General features: G+C 38.9%; 1 protein-coding gene across 2 annotated transcripts in view; it reads right to left on the reverse strand.

The window, feature by feature from the left end:
* The window catches only part of grb14 (growth factor receptor-bound protein 14), a 28977-nt gene extending 11742 nt beyond the window's left edge, over positions 1 to 17235 (reverse strand). Inside the window, exons 1-3 of one of the 2 annotated variants that reach the window (XM_051403761.1) lie at positions 17094 to 17235; positions 12740 to 12954; positions 11259 to 11388 (exon numbers count right to left, since the gene is read on the reverse strand). In XM_051403761.1, the coding sequence (XP_051259721.1) occupies positions 11259 to 11388; positions 12740 to 12927 (318 nt within the window). In that variant the 5' untranslated portion in view covers positions 12928 to 12954; positions 17094 to 17235. Of the gene's footprint in view, positions 1 to 3882; positions 4078 to 11258; positions 11389 to 12739; positions 12955 to 17093 lie in introns of those variants that run through there. The other variant, XM_051403764.1, reaches the window with a different exon arrangement.
* Between the last annotated feature and the right edge of the window lie 2 nt (positions 17236 to 17237).

Here is a 17237-nt window from a genome sequence, read left to right on the forward strand (position 1 = left end):
CAAAAATGTAATGAAACACATGAGCAGAAACACACTTTCCCAGCATCCTGCTGTGGTGGTCTGCAGTAGACCTTGGAGGAATTGTAGAGGGATGCATTAAAATCCTTAAGGAAGACCTGCTGCAATCTACTACAATCTCAAACATAAAGTAAAGTTTACTTTTTACATTTACTTTGAGAATAAAAAAGATGAAACACTTGTCTTACAGTACACAACACGAATCATCATGTGTAAATTAGCAAAATAGATGGACACATGGAGCATGATGGAGTGTGGAATGGCATGGGAAGTGCCCTGATGTGACACCAGTCCTCGTCTATGAAACAAACTTCTTAAGATTTTGTTGTGTGTTTTATCACCTCATGTTACGGCTGCTGGGGAAGGTAGGCATCACACACACACACACACACACACACACACACACTTACTGTGAAAGTATTCTTTTCATTTACATAATTATCACCAATTATTTTATATAAAATAGTGGGTGTTCAGAGTAAGACACCAAAATGGTGTTCTCATGGTTTGTTACCAAAAGCTATTTAGAAGCCAGGCACAGCACCAAGGAGGAATAAATTCTGCTCAGCAGTTGTTTTAGATTCACTAATTAACTTGTACCTGATATTGTTTCCAAAAATAAAAATGATTCCATGCTGAATCACGTAGAAAGATGTATAAAACTTTAATTATCATTCAGTGATGTGGATCACAGCAACAAATCAAACAGCACACACTCATCTCAGACAGGCACGCACACTACACATAAATATACACTAAATACTGTTTAGAATAACAGAAAGGTAGAATAATTATACTCGCAGAACTCAAATTACCTTGACTTCTAAAAACAAATTATTGTATCATTATAGATAATTTTTCACTTCAAGTAATTGAAAACACTGAGTGGAAGGTACTGTTAATCATTGGTTAAGAGTTTCTAATGAATGGCCAGGCAAGGTAGCATGCTGCGTAAACGGCTGATGTCTTTATCAGTGAACACAGAGCAGCATTCATCAGAAAGTAACCCTGGTCCAAATGTACACATGCTTTCACCTGAAAAGCATTCATGTCCACCTACGTCATGCCAGTCAAGTACACCTTTTATGTTGCAACATGCAGAAATAAAGAATGTTACCTGGAGAGTTACTTCTCTGTTAGAGAATTACTGTTCCTCACTTTACAGGGCAATAGGGCAAATGGGGTTCAGCTGTTACCAAAACAAAGTAAAGTCTCTGTTGCAAAACGACATGCCACTTTCGAAATATGTGACATTAACAAAGCCGTGGCAAAAAAGTCAACTGCAGTTGGCAGACAAAATGTTCGGATATTTCATTTTTATCTGATCTTGTACTACCTGAATAAATGAGATTAATCTAAACAAATCTGCAAATCTACTAATAATAGTAATACTAGTATCATCAGTAGTAGTTGCTGTTGTTGTAGAAGCATCACTATATTTGTAGAATGTATTTATACATGCAAGATCATACAGTTAGGGAGCACCCTGCTTGCTTAGTTTGGTCGTGCTTGATATTGGTCTTTAACTTTTAAAGCTGTCCACGAAGATAAAATCTGGTGAATGGATGAAATAATCATAACCTTGGCAACCAACACTAGTTTATTCTCACATCTCTCACACAATATAGTATTGTTTGCTTATTAAAAATGGCAGAGCAAACTAAAAGTTTAGCTTCCGCAAACTCAAAGACACAGTTAAATCTGATGTTGAATTGCTGAAACTGATTGGTGCTACGAAAATATCTTGAAGCATGACTAAGATTGAAAGTTGGAAAAATAACTTGTCAGTGCCCTCTAGTTGACATACTTATAAAAAATAGACAAAAGCGTGTTGTGATGCTTAACAAACATGTATACTCACATGAACTAGGGCTCCACAATTAATCAAAATATCACCAAAATCTCAATATGGCCAAGTGCAATATCCAAGTCCCAGAAGATAAAAGTAAAACGTGTGACAAAACAGAATAATAAAAAAGTACTAGTGCTGAAGATATGCCTCAGCCTAAAAACCTTGTTCTGCAGATGTAAGAAACTAATTAAAAAAAATATTGTTTTACCATATCGTGCAGCGCTGGTGTATAGTGATGCACAGTATATGTGATATTGGCCAATCATCGGCACACCAATTAATCGATCAGACTGTATTGCTAGAGTATGCAAATGCAAACCACAATCAGTATTCTTTGATGCCAACTAGACTGTTGATTTGTAAAGCTGAACATCAGGGGTGAGGGGTAAAGCAGGGCCAGAGCAACAGAACATAATGTGCTGGTGCTTTTAATGAAAACAAATAAATAAACATTCTAGACAAGGCAGAGTAAATCCAGACATTGAGTATGCAGCACTACATATAGTCTTGTTGAACATACACTCCTCTATTAGAACTTCTTATCTCAAGGACAGGACAGTGTGAGCCATTTTGCCAATTAGACCGCTCTGGTTTAACCTTGAACTGCACTCCCACAGTTGCAGCTCTATCACAAAGTGCTGGTGAGGAGGTGGCCTCCAGCCGTGTCTATCTTAGAAACTATTGAGAAATGTCCTCCCGGCTCCTCACTGTAACAACATTGAAAAAACTGATAGTCTCTCTCAACCTCATATAGGACTTTCTCTCTCTTAACGGCTGAACCAGGTGCTTTAAACGCTTCACCAGTTTCACTGCCGACTGCATTATTGGTGGGTTACAGCTGATGTCTCCAAAACTAAGCTACTGGTGCTCTGAGTGTTGCAATAGAATTGGACAAGTTGGAAGTACAAAGTAATAGCCAGAATACAATTTGCTTTACAGAGCTTTCAGTGTGCACCAATGAGGAGATGAATTACAACAGCAGGCAAATGTTATCCAACTTCACAGATAAGCATGCTGGAAAGCTAGTTGCTACTTTACACAGTAAAAGTTACTGTTGAGCTGCTTACCATTGGTTAATCTTAACACTGTAAAAATAAATACAAATAATTTAGCCTAATCTGTATAGGTTTACACAATGTTTCACTCAAAAAAATTTTCAAAAACGAACAATTTCAGCTTTGCAGCTGTGTCCCTTTGTAACACCAAATCCATCTCATACTACCTATACATGGTTCACAAGAAGGTGTCATATTTGTCACACAGGTCCACATTTTATTGTATATTTCAACTTGCCAGATGGTTTACATTCCAGATGGACCCTGTCTGTAACAAGTGATTTCGTTGTTAGTATGATATACAGGTTAACACCCCTATGTCAATGTAAACAGTAAGAGCAAACCAACATAAGATGGAAGGCAAGAATCTATATATCCATAAGAAATAGTATTAAAAGGGAAACATGTCTGGGTTTAAGAATTTAAATGATATTGTTGTTGGACAGATCAACCAATGTTTGTGAGCGTGAACAGTTCTTAGAAATCACATAACCAACACTTCAATCAGATATGCCCGAACAACACAAAGCACTGCTCCACGGACACATTACAATAGAATACATCAAACACACTGTATATTGTTGATATTCTGATTTAACATGAGGGTTGTCTTTGTTCAGCAATTATGCTCCCTGTTAAGGACACAGTGGAAATTCAGTTCTACCCAGTAAAAACAGTACAAGCATATTATTATCAACAGAATAAAAATGCACTGAATAAGTAAACAGAGTATTTAAAAAATTAAAGTTTTGTTTTCAAAGTTGGAAAGTTTAAAAAAAAAAATATGAACCCTCACATGAGGTTGGATATCATCCAGCACCATCTAAATTTAAGCGCCATGCAGCTTAAATTTAGAACGATTGGCGAACACAAAGAAAAGCAGTGCTTCACTAATGCTGAGAAAAAATGTTAAGACATTAAGATATAGTACAGAGGAGATCCATGTAAGATTCCTACCCGCTTCTGCAGACAAAGTGGTGTGATGGCAGGCAAGGTGACTCTTCTTGCATGGAAATTCATTCCTACTAGATTTACATTTAACTATGTGAAAAATATCCGCACATAGTATCTGAAAATAAGGATACTGTTCAAATCGTAGCTCTAATGACAATATATAATGCAGTACTAAATGCGGAGTAAGTTTTTTTTTTTTTTCCTTCTATATGGTAACCCTTTTGGAAGCCATAGACCGTTACAGTAATATCCCTCACAATTAAAGTGTGAGAAACTAAGTCATGTTGCCTCCCCACAACACAAACTCCTCCTTTGTCCTTGAGAATGTAAAAGCTTTTTCCTTTTCTCCCCTTTTAGAAAGGCAGTTCCAATAAACAAAACTGAAAAAAAACTATTTTCTCATGGTGGAGAGTTACAATATGCAAGGCTTGAAAAAGCCCAAATACTTGGAAAATCTTCCTGGTGATAATGTGAAAACCACAGCAAGGGAGCTGAAGATTTCCCAGAAAGTACTTGTACCAGATTGTTTTTGGTTACTTTGCAGCCAGACACTACAGAGCTATTTTAAGTCTCAGACATAACACATTTCACTGAACGAAGATTCATTAGCATATTCATGACAATTTTACATTCATGTTGTATATTTTATGTGTGCTGATATTGGCATTTATTTTGCAAAAGAAGGAAATAGGATTTATTTTATTTTTTTAAGTTAAATCAACTGTTGCATATTAAAATCAGTTTACTCATGTTGTTTTTCTACTGTTCTATTGTTTTCTATTGGCAATTCACATAAGTTAGATAGTTACTTGGAAAAGAGAAGAGGAAAAAACCCATAATCAAGATAAACTCCTACTGTAGTATTTCTTTCTATTTCTCTTTCTTAGTGATATTTGTAATGTCATGCAGTAGTAGTAATTACTAACTACTAATTAACAACCTACGCATTTTAGTCTTGACTATGTTCTGAATAATATACAGTAAGTTTGTGTGTATATTCATACAATGCTTTGGTAATACTCCATCTTAATATGGCCTTTAAGGGCGAGCGAGAGGTCCAAAATAGCTCTTACTCCCACAGCCACAATTCACAACCCACATCTGTTTTACTGTAAGACTAGACAAAGAGGCTTTGTGAATATGAGTGTGCCATCTTTACAGGACACGCCCATTTTCAAGCCTCAGTCTTTACCATTAGAGTATTAAAAATTAGAGTGCTCATATAAAACAGTTTTTTAAAAAAATAGTTTAACATACTACAATGTATCAAACAACACTGCACTGTATATCTGGTTAGTTTTAAGACAATGTGTAGTTTATGTCTTTTTATATGTTAGTCGTGGTGTGAAGGCTGTCTTGATGTTAATATTGTGGTTCAAGCAATAAGCTGGGGTGTCCCAGAAAGCTAGAGTAGCTATGTTGCAAATCTTCTGTAAACCTTGCAAAGCTAGGTAAAAGGCCCAAAATGTGCATGGTACTATATTTCCTTTTATCTCCTCTCCTTATAGACATATATAGTGTCTGTCATTATATTTAACTTTACAGCATTGTATGTGGAAGTTTGGCACAAATCATTGTCCTCTTTTTCAACTCATGAGAACAGACAGGAAAAGAAGAACCTCCCACAACAGGCCTCGTGTTTATCTGGAAACACAGCACACTGACTTGTGAGAGCACAGACAAGCAGACGCTGCTAGTTATCACACAGCTAAAATGAATTGGAATTAATGGAGCCAGAATGATAACAGAGTCTCCATAACAAAGCCAGCTCCAGACACGTTGTCCTTGACCAGGGTTGATTCAATCAAGACCCCTTGCAGGCTCTGTCAAAGTAACAAGAGAGGTGCAGTGGTGCGTGAATGCAGGTATGTAGTGTATACCTGCCTCTGGGTAGGGAGGTTCACAGTATACCTATCTAAAAACAGCCAGAGATATAGATATATCAGTATCCATCTTACAGAGCAAGGACGCAGCCAGTCATGTTACAATCTTATTTACTGAAGTCTTTCGTTCCCTGAATTTGGCCTTTAAGGCAGACCCTCCTTCCAGGAAATGGGTAAACCCTAAAACAGCAACAAACCAGGGAAGAGCTGAAGTCTTCAGCTAAACAGAGGGAACAGAAGTCCCTTACATAGTTACGTAGCTCACCTGGTCGAGCCTGTGTACCATGTATCAAGGCACAGTCCTTACCGCAGCGGCATGGGTTCGATTCCAGCCTACAGCCCTCTTGCTGCATGTCATCCCTCTCTCTCTCTCTTCCCTTTCTTGTCTATCTTATGCTGTCACTACAAAATAAAGGCATAAGAAGCCCAAAAACTGTAAATTAAACAAAACCAAACCAGAAAAGAAACATTACAACCAACAGCAACTACAACAACAACAACAACAACAGGAAGCAAACATGTAATAAAAAAATAACAGCCTGGCAGCCATAAAACTGCCAGCAACCACAAACTAAGCTACTGTAGAGGGAGAATCATTTGCAAAAGGAGATTATGATACAGATGTAATACTAATGTAAGTTTTTACAACGTCAGCCACAGCCATACAAGGATTCACAAGTGTTGTTGATCTTGTGCCTTTCAAATCTGAACAGGTGCGGATATTGAAACTTAAAATCAAATTCAAAATCAAATTTAGCAGAGCATAGAGTACCATAAAATGGAAATAATTGTACTTAAGTATAGGTCTTTTGTTACACCACTGACACTTGGACCAAATGCAAGTAAGCTTGCATTTTTTGTTGTATTCACACGGTATTTAGCGCTGTCTGGTTCTGATAAGAATCAGAAAAGAGTGTGAACACGGTCTATTTATGTGTGTGTTGTGGGTGCGGGTGTTAGAGAGAGATGCTACGACACCGTGCGTTTGACTAATTCATATCTACTTTCACAGTTCAATTCCTGAAGGTTGCTGTTAACACACAGCCCAGGTCTGCAGCTTTAATTTTACACATCACAGTTAAACCATAGAAGAATATTTATACAGTAATCCTCTGCTTATTATGAAAATCTCTGTTAACCCACTCTTTTACAGTATATCAAAGCAGAGCGGTGTGAAACCTACATCACACCTGGAAAGAAGCAGGGTCATAAAACCAGACAATGTGAGTTGAACCATTCAGGCCAACAAGAAACATCATTTTATCTCATATGACAGTCTGAAAGGGTAAGAGAGAGAAATATATACGAGCCGCACATGCACCAGATGACTTTCCTATATATAACACAGAATGTCTGTTAGGCACAAGAAATGAAAGAGAGGTTACAGAGCATAATTCCGCTGATTCTCACATTAAAGTATTGCATTATAATTCATAACTGCATTATTTAAATTAGCGTGTTATGAATAATCAGAATAAAAAAATGTATTGTTTCAAATAAAATAAAAAAACTACTGCTATTTTCTGGAGTCTGGGCGTTTTAGCATCAGCGTAGTGCCGTTAGGTCAGTAAGCAGCTTTCTGACAAATTAAGTACTTGAATAGAGACATGAATAAATGTTTTATATCTGTTAAGTGTGACCCTGAGAACCCTACTGCATCTGCTGTAGAGGAGAGGCAGAAAACTCAGAGTGAAGGACACGAACATTGTGCATGTAGCATCTGAAATAACATCTCTAAAGGGGCAGGCATTTCCTCTGAGTCATATGGTTGAACTGAGCACTCAACACCGTCTGGATGAAGGCTGTCTGTGTGCTTCTAGTTTCTGGTAAGAGTCCAAGCATGACTGCCCACTATATGTGAGTGGAGGCTGTGCCAGCTTCTTTTGCCATTGTATCATAAAGATATGCCAGTTCTTCCATGATGGTACGTTCAAGGCTGTTATCAACAAAATCAACATGGTATTGTCTTCACGACTGAGCAGCTGGTAGCATGACAGGTTTCTCAATCCTATAGCATCATGTCATGCTACATTGTGTGCTGCAGTGACATGGTGCAGCTGAGGATTTTGTTTCATTAAGTAATCTCTAATATCATAGCTGTGTGTCTCAAACAGCTGAGGTAGTATAGGACACATAATGTATTCGCCATGCAAACGTATCTGTCCCAACAATAACGGTTTTATTGACCTGCTGTACGTATAACAATGCATTTTCATTTACCTAACAACACAGTGACTTCTATCTTCACCTGTTCAATCAAAATAAAAAGGCATAAAAAAAAAAAAAGGAATGTATTTTTTGGGAGTCTGGTGTGCTAACAGATAATATAGATTTCTCACTGACATAATGTGGCAGTCATGATTTGGTTTTGTTATGGAAATGTACTGTGACACTGCAAACACAGGGCTAACAGACAAACCAGTTTCTCATTAGTGAAATAGCTTTGAAGCCTGTGAAAAACAAAGCGATGTTGAGCGAAGGATCTTGCCACAATTCAGCAAAGCTATTCAAATCAACTGCAGTAAAAAGGAAAACATGGTCAGCTACAGCAGACGCTGAGTTGTTTGAGATGCCACAACGACAGACGCCACTGCCATTTTCCTAGTCTGCTCATTTTATAATCTAAGCCTGTCCTCAGTAGAGGATTATTATTTTCAGATAATTGTAACTGATGGGAAAATTACTACCCGAAAGGACACACTGGGGAGCTCAATGGACAATTTTCCTTTATAGAAAAGTTAGAAGGGTGGGTGAGGGGACGAGTGGTGCACAGTTGGAACAATGATGTCATTGGTTTCTTGAGTGCTACTGAAAGAAGGTCATAACCCTGTGACATGAGGATTGTAACACAAAAACAGCTGGTCAGTCTGACATACTCTCTTTGTCTTCCCAGTGGCGTTGCTGAAAAGACCAAGTGAGAGGCTGTCAGGCCCATGGGGCGCAGGCATAGGCCTCATCAGTGAGATACATAAGGATCACTTTAAGATTTGCTAACAAGGAAGCCACATTGTCACAGAGTGAGGTCAACTGGGTGTCATTTGGCTCCTTCAATGAGAAGCCAAATCTGTCCAAATCCCTGACCTGTCTTCACAATAGGCTGCTGAGAGCACAGGAGAATTGGCAATCGCTCTGTAATTTTCTAATGTGAAACATTGAATTGAGTGAGGATGAAATAAAGTAGAAGGGCTCATTTGAGACTTTCTATAAGTGGAGACACTCCAGTGTTGGATAATCAAGCAAGCTTACTGCAATGCATGCAGAGGAACAAATACAAATTTGATTACACTCTTATACCAACCACACATACTACAGATTATAATGGAAGCTTCAGAAAAGAACTTTCTGTATGTATTTTTCTGTCTCAGCATGAAAGCAACACATGAGCACAGAGAGGTCTAATACTGCCGATAGTCCTTGGTAACTGCTGAGCTCTGTAATTTCAAGCTTTCCTATGAGTCATTGCTTTGAGCTGCCCCCTGCTGCTACACATGCGTGCACAAATACACACATTTATACACACACACCACAAAGATACTGAAAAACCTGAAATCAACTTCAGCATACAGCACAGGATCCACATCCAGGAAACATCTAGTGGTTGACAAACCAGACTAATTTAACAGCCCTGGAAAATGTATAGACAAAATCCATTATGAAACCCATGCACTTTTGAAGCAGACCCATAATTGTTAGCTTTCCAACATAATGAATGTGCTCTCGTTTTAGAAATTGGCAGTGAGTTCTGTATAAATGTACAAACCAACTACAGATCGCAGGCTCAAATTAAATAATATTTTGCTGTGCATAATATTACATTTTATCTGACTTGCTCTTATTGGTTGAAAGACCAGAGGGAAATAAAGTAAACGGTTATTCATCATGAGTTGTGAATCACCCAAATTACGACTGTGCAAGTTGTTGGAGACTGAACAAAACTCATTAGACTGTAACAGCAAGCAACAATAGCTGTACAACACTATGGCGATATGGAATTAACATAATTGGTCTAATTTGTAAATTAATATTTTCATAAGTTAGTAAGCAATAAATACAACATATTTAAGTCTACTAAAATGTTTGTGTTTTATTTCACTGGTAACTGACCATCACTAAACCCTCACCCTCCGACCAGCCATCGTCCAGTCATAGCGTAGTGAGCGGCTCTCAGTAACGAGAACTCAGAAAGAATTTGTGTTGGAGTGTAGTGTCTTTTTTGTCCAAAAACAGAAACACAAGAGCAAAAGTGGATGAAATGCATTAAACAAGACATTTGTCTGCTCTAACGTAAGTTGCAAATGTTAGCATGTCCAGCTAACTAGCTTACTACCAACAGTGACAACTTCCAAAGCCAGGGAACAATTAACTAACTTCATTATTATGTGTGGTTACAAGTTACAATTTAAAAGCCAGTACTAACACATCCACCTTGTGGAAGCCACGAAGCTACTATATAAGAATGATTTAGTTTGGGGAAGTATACAGAACATTTTACATGGTTATTGTTTTTAATGATTCAGCTGGAAACAGTTAGAAGTCAGCAGGAGTCATATTTTTCGGCTAACTAACGGAGATAGCATTAATGTAATTAGATAGCTACAGATGATTAAACCTGCTAGCGACAACTGTGGTTTCAGCAAACAAAATCAACAATCACTAAGACCTGTTGTTTCCAAACTTATTATAGATTTTGAGAGGTTAATGTGGCACCATTATCACTGTCAACTGTATATGTGCCATGCATATATATACATGGAAGGCTTGACATGTGTAGCAACAGTAACAAAGAGGGGCGGGGCTAAGGAAACAGTCAGTTGGTGACCAAAGTAATAAATAAAAATAAAAATAAAAATACATATTCCATGTAAACAAAACTCCCAAAATTGTCTCAAGATCTAGACTGGAGTGAAAGCTTTTCCAGCACCAGCAGGTACTTCCCCACATTCAGTACATGACAAATCCCACACCCTATGCTAAAACAAACGTACAAGAGTGGCTGTTGGGCACGAAGCCAGGTATTTCCTGGGTAAACCATGGAGTTCTAATCAAATTTCAAATGAAATGTCTAAAAGGTGGTATCACACATCACATGTATTGTCGTTTAGTGGCCACTGTATGCAGGTACAAACGCTGGCTCTCAAAAGTAATAACATTGTGTGTGTGTGTGTGTGTGTGTGTGTGTGTTGGATTGTTTGAGTGTGCTGACAACATTTTTATCTCTTCACTGCAACTAATCTACATACTCACATAACTGGTTCTACGGTCCATATGCCCTGAAGTTTCAGACAAATCAAGAGCCAAGCATCATGTAAATATGCATTAGTTAAATATGTCCTGCAGTTGTTTTTCTGGCACTAGTTCCAATTAAAGTTAGCATGACTATGCTGCCTGGGGTAACATATGGAAAAAAAAAAACTTTATAACAGAGCCCTTCTTTTTTCAAATAATATGCCTCTTTGTATCGCAAACACCCTCAAGTACTGTAAATGGAACACTCACCTGAGTTGCACTACTTTTGGTCCATGGTAATAAACATTCAGAGACAAGAGGGGAGATGGTTGAGGGGATAAGCTCAGGGAAAGGGTTTGGAACAGGGGAAGAGAATGACTCCTCTCCCTCTTTATTGCTCCTGAAGGACAAAACACAGAGAGAGAGAGAGAGAGAGAGAGAGAGAGAGAGAGAGAGAGAGAGAGAGAGAGAGAAAAAAAAACAGACACTGTATAAAATGTGGCAAGCATAGTTCAGATCTTGTTTATCTTGATGTTGTCTATGAGTTTTCAAAGGTATGTCTGTATGCATGTAGGTAGGTCTGAATTTGTGGCCAATGTGTAGAAAAAAAAACATGTTTCCATAGTGTCTCAGAGTTGATAACACTGGTATACAGGAGCACAAATTAAATGTTGGATCAAGCAGATACAGAATTTACAGTTTGTGATTTTCTAAGACCCTATTTCATTATTCTTTTCTGTGGAAAATCACACTATTCAAATGATTAACACAAACAATAGATCACTTGTCTCCCTATTCTGCCTGTAAGAGTCAGTCGTAAAATTGTAAATGATGTATTAGACTTTATGCTAGACTGATTTCACAACCTGTAGCTTAGAGAGCTGTTACAGCATATTGCTGGTTCCTCTGTTGCACGTGTCCCATGTCGAGGAATAGGGAGCATAAATGGAGCAGGTGATAAACAAAGTGACAGATCTGACAGAAACACAAGGCTGTCTCTGCGTGGACCCCTCCCGCTCTCAACTACCAGACAACACATCCCATTACCATCAGACTTTTGATATTTGATTTCACCACTATAGTGTAGTAGCTAATAGACACAAAAAGCACTTCAACTGCCGGCGAGAGGAAATTAAGCTAAATTAAGCAAAAAAACAGTATTTTGGTCATAATCTATATTCTTATATCTAATCAGTTGCAATCCATAAGGAATGGATCATTCTTATATGAGAATGTTTAGCCCTTGCAGTGAACTAACATCTAAATCAGTAATAAAAAATACTATATTACCGTATCCCATTCTCATCATCATTAGGTCAGATAGTTAGATTTCAGCACTTGCAGATGAGAAGGCCTCAGATTCTAAAAGGTTCTGTTCTCTGACTGATGCTTTCTTTACTGCTCTGTAAACACAGCAGTTACTGAGTTACTAATTATCTCCCACAAACTAACAGGTGCTTGATTTGATTCCAGGTCTTTAACTGCACTGTTGAAATAGTACATTACACTTCATTGACAGCTGCTTTTGGGTCGAGCCAATTGTGTTTACAGGTACAAAGTCTACACTACAGCTTTCAAATAGACCTCTGTGTCTCACTCTTGCAAATACAAAGAGCGTATTATTCTTCTGCAAGGCAGCTTGTAAAGTGGAGAGTAGTACTACTTTCAGTTTTAGTGCAATTGAATTTATCTTAACTGAATCTTATAAACAGACTGGTGTCATTCATGGCAAGTGTAAAGAAAAGTCATACCTGTTCCTCTTGCAGAGCGTAGTCCTGATCTTCTGGGCATTTGGTATTAGTAAAGGAGCTCGCAAAGGGATGAGGGCTGGGTTGGGAAAGCCACTCACATTACCCTTGCCAGTGTGAAAAATCTCTGCTTTCTCTCCGAGGCTTCCAGAAGTGTGTATTTCGTCCAGCGTGTTATTCATATCACTCATGTGGGCCAGCTAAATCCAAGGCATCATCTGGAGTGGAGAGAAGAGACAAGCTGTTGGGCTGGAGTGTGTGCAGAGCACAGTTAGAGCAAGCTGGCTGGCGGGGCTGCTCTGCTCACAGCTCAGCAGAGCACACACACACACACACACACACACACACACACACACACACACACACACACACACACACACACACACACACACACAAAAAAAAACACACACACACACACACACACACACACACACACACACACACACACACACACACACACACACACAGCTCATCTGCTGCCCACGAGGCTGGCCCAGTGGGGCAAAACGATCCCTCCTACCCAAACATGATCCCCCACAATAAAGATATTTTTAACACAATGACTCCCAAAACAGTCATCCTTGCTCTGACACAGTAGTGTACTAATAATCAACTAATTTGTTCAGCCTCAAGTCTTTTGTTAATGTTGTTGCTTTAATTTCCCTCCTTTTGTTTTTGTTTTTTGATATAGTTTCCTCTAAGCTGGAAGGCAGGAAATGTGCACACAAAGCACACTTACACAAAGAGGGTGTCTTTAGCTCAGTAATGAGTCCGGGAGGGCCGCCAATACTATAAAACAAACTGTTCTTTTATCATGGACTTCGCACAGGGATCCAAACTGCACTTTAAACTTAGTACACTGTAGAAGGCATGTGGTTGTACAGAGTAGCCAGCCCAGCAGATTGGTTGTGTTGTGGGCTGTGTCATTCAGTGACAGGCTCCATGTGGGGGATGGTTGGGATGATAACATCTTTCTGAAAGGTAATGTGTAACAGAGTCTGTACAGGGCAGGACAGGATACTGGGGATACAGACTAACAGGCAGCAGAGGGTTAAAGCAATACCTGCATTAACAGAAGACAAGGCTAACTTGATTACTTTGGTAAATATGTCAAGCTGGTGCAGTGGTCAAAACCCTGTTGTTTTTACTTTCAAATGGAAGAAATACAGAGTAAGGAAACAGTACAATGTTGCATCTCAGACTCATAAAATACCTTTTTGACCTGCACATTTCTACGTTTGTCTGTAACCTGTTGTTGAGTCTTTTCATTGCTTTAAGAGAAGTTTCAAAACTAAATATTGAAAGAAAAAATAAATGAAAAGACCACGTGTATCCTTTTATGTGGTGCAGCATTATTCTCAAAGGAAAAAAACATTTCTAAGTCTCTTGCTAGGAGATGGAAATCAGACTGATCTGTATGACCTGTGTCTTTCTGTCTCCATTAATCCACTCTCCCTGACATGTACCTTAGTATCTGTCACAATAGCACAGCTCTTTGTGACGGGTTACCTTTAGGCACAAGCACTAATATATGCACACACACAAAAAAAAAAGCGCACCATGAAGACAAGAGAAACAACAGATCACAGCATAAATCTGTGCCTCAATGTGCCGGTGCTGCTCAGGCTTAAGAGGTCAAACCAGCAGTGTCAGTATTAGTTTCTTGAGGTTGGTTTTGGAGCGCAGAAAGCAGTAGGGGATGGGGGTAGACAAATGGTTCAGCTGAGGTCCTACGGTGGACTGATACAAGGACGAGAAACCCCAGGCAGCATGAGAGGGCCAGAAATAACCCATAGCCTGGAACACATTCTTTTGGTATCAGTCAATGCAAAGGCTAATTACATTGGTGTAGGATGAACGCCAAATCTATTTTAGGGACTTAATAACAGTGTTTCACATAACAGTAAGATACAGTTTTTTAAAAAAGTATAAGAATGGTTGCACAAAGAATCACTGCTAAGAAGATCTTAAATGTTACAAGACTGACAAACTGATTTATTTCTTTTACTGCGACAGTTTTGTACCACAAACTATTAAATTAATTCCCTAATATTGATGACTAATGACTGATTCTTAACACTATCAATTTCATAGAATTTATATACTATAGTGAATGTTGTTTCAACCTCCTTGTTTGCTCTTTGCTATAGTGTAATGCAGAGCAAACAAAAGTTCAGGGCTAATGTACATGAACCACTTTCTGGTACAATAGTAATAAAACCATCATCTTTTTGTCTTTAAATGATGCACAATTTAAAATGTAAGTTATTAAATCTTTTTTGGGGGGAATTCCAGAATTCCTAAATGACAGTAGCAGTTATACACCCACTGTACATGCTGCAAGTGCCAAAGAGAGTGTTTGACAGCAAAGGCAACGACCCACTGGTTGTTGCCATTGATCATTACCAGCTCTGCTTTCTGTACCACAGTACCAAGAGCTGGTTGCCAGGTTTGTACGGTGTTAGCAGTAAAGTAAAAGTGGTTTTCCACTGTTGTTCTGAAATATAGTTCAGTTACAGTAGTAACAGAGAAGGAAAGGGGGGGGTAACATCTCATCCACGCTTTATCGCTCTACGCCGGTCACCTCCTCATTTATACAAACAGCATTCCTGCAGGACAACCCTCAGCAGAGTACGGACAAGAAGATGGTGGAAACTAGATATTCCACCTTGCCATCTAGTTGACAATGGTAGCCAACAACCTGCGGCTGCTGAGTGTGTGTGTAAGGTGAGGCCTCTGTATCAGCTAAGAGGTTAGATTTTGCCTGCCATAGGCTATGATATGCCCCACGTTGCATTACCCTCCAGCACAAGGACAATGAAGATCCGCTGGGTGCTCCATTGCTATCATAAAAGACGTCTGAGGCAACCTCGGACTGTAGCATTTTTAAAGACGACATCACTTCTAAAAACAGCACTTCTTGTTAGGCTCCTCTGACTTTAAAAAACTAATTGTGCGCTGTGCTGGTCCACCTACTGGTCAGAGTGGTATAACAAAATCTTTCACACTAAAGAACACCAGCAGTTTAAGGCGAGCTACAGCTGTCTAGTTCAGCTCGATGCACTCTATCCATCTAATGAAATGGAAAGGTTACAACATTTGTGCACGGTTGGCTTATGTGGAATGCAATGGAGTGAGGCATAGCAGCTGTTGGACACTACAGGGATAGAGGGTTGGTTGGTTGGTTAACACTTGTGCTGCAGCAGCCTCTGAAATCCACACTAACCCTTTCATAATGTGAGACAGCAGCGATCATGTCATTTCTGACTTAAATTCAATGCATCATATTTTGAGGGGGGGGGGATCAAGGACAACTGTCTCATGCAAAACTGTATTTTTTTCCCAGCAAGTTGTCCCACTTTATAATGCTGAGAAAGATAAGCTCTTGTGATACAGTGCCAATGTGTCTTTGATGGAGGACAATTTGTGATACAGCATCTAACTGTATCTATTTTTCTTCTTCTCCCTCATTTGTAGAAGGAACACACAATGCACTGCTTAAAAAATATTTATATTGGATATAATGGGGGCGTTCAGTCAATCCAGTTTGTCAGGGAAACAACTGAATTTTTCATATTTGCTAACACAAATAACTTTTTAACTTATTTAACTTAAAAATAAAAATACATTTTGACTGCTCCAATCCCAAAACAAGAAGTGTCTGTATTTTGCATGAAATATGAAAATATATTTCTTAAATGAAGTTGCAACACAAAACTCTTCATGCACAGGAGTAGCAAACGTTGTAACTTTACCGAATAAACCCTGAAAGTGTCCAAATCAACACTGGAGTTGACGCTGTTATACTGAGATATGTCGCTAACGGAGACATTTCATCGTACTTTGTAGGAATAAAGGATCACAGTTGGGCGACGTTAACATAAATTAACTTCAATTTTGAACGATAAATACTTTGTTGGTATCCCCTACGTGTCCGGGACTTCATTTAGAAACGCACGACCTTTATGTGTGTCAACAGTTAACTATCAAAGCTAAGTGGAAGAACAGCGGATAATTCAGAAAACTCGAGGAAAGCTCAGCGCGTCCAACCACTTCAAAGATATTAAGTGCTTTCGAGCTGTAACGTTACAATTTGCGTTTTTTAATTCTTCAAAGTAAGTCGCTCATTTTCATGACAAAGATCAATAAGACCTCCTGCCATTGTATAAAAATAAATACCGAGGTAAACTGAACTGTGCAACGCTATTAAAAAAAACCGCACGGTGCAAAGTGAATCCGCCGCAGTCCTTCCTGCTCCCTCCTCTACCTCCACCAGCCTGAACCGACTCAATACTTGTTTCAAACAACAGACCTGATGTGTGCGTTTTATTTTTATTTTCTTCACAGCTGTTCTTACCTTGTGCCTTTTTAAGTGGAGTCTCCCATTCAAGCCTTCAAACTTGGTCTTCATACCGCTGCTCCAGAGGGGAGAGGAGCTCACTGTTCGCACGTGCTGCACAGGTGCTCTTACTGTAACGTGATTTACGTCACAAAGTGCGCT

Source organism: Dicentrarchus labrax, unplaced genomic scaffold (assembly GCF_905237075.1).
Source record: "Dicentrarchus labrax unplaced genomic scaffold, dlabrax2021, whole genome shotgun sequence".
In the NCBI taxonomy this organism is placed as follows: domain Eukaryota; kingdom Metazoa; phylum Chordata; class Actinopteri; family Moronidae; genus Dicentrarchus; species Dicentrarchus labrax.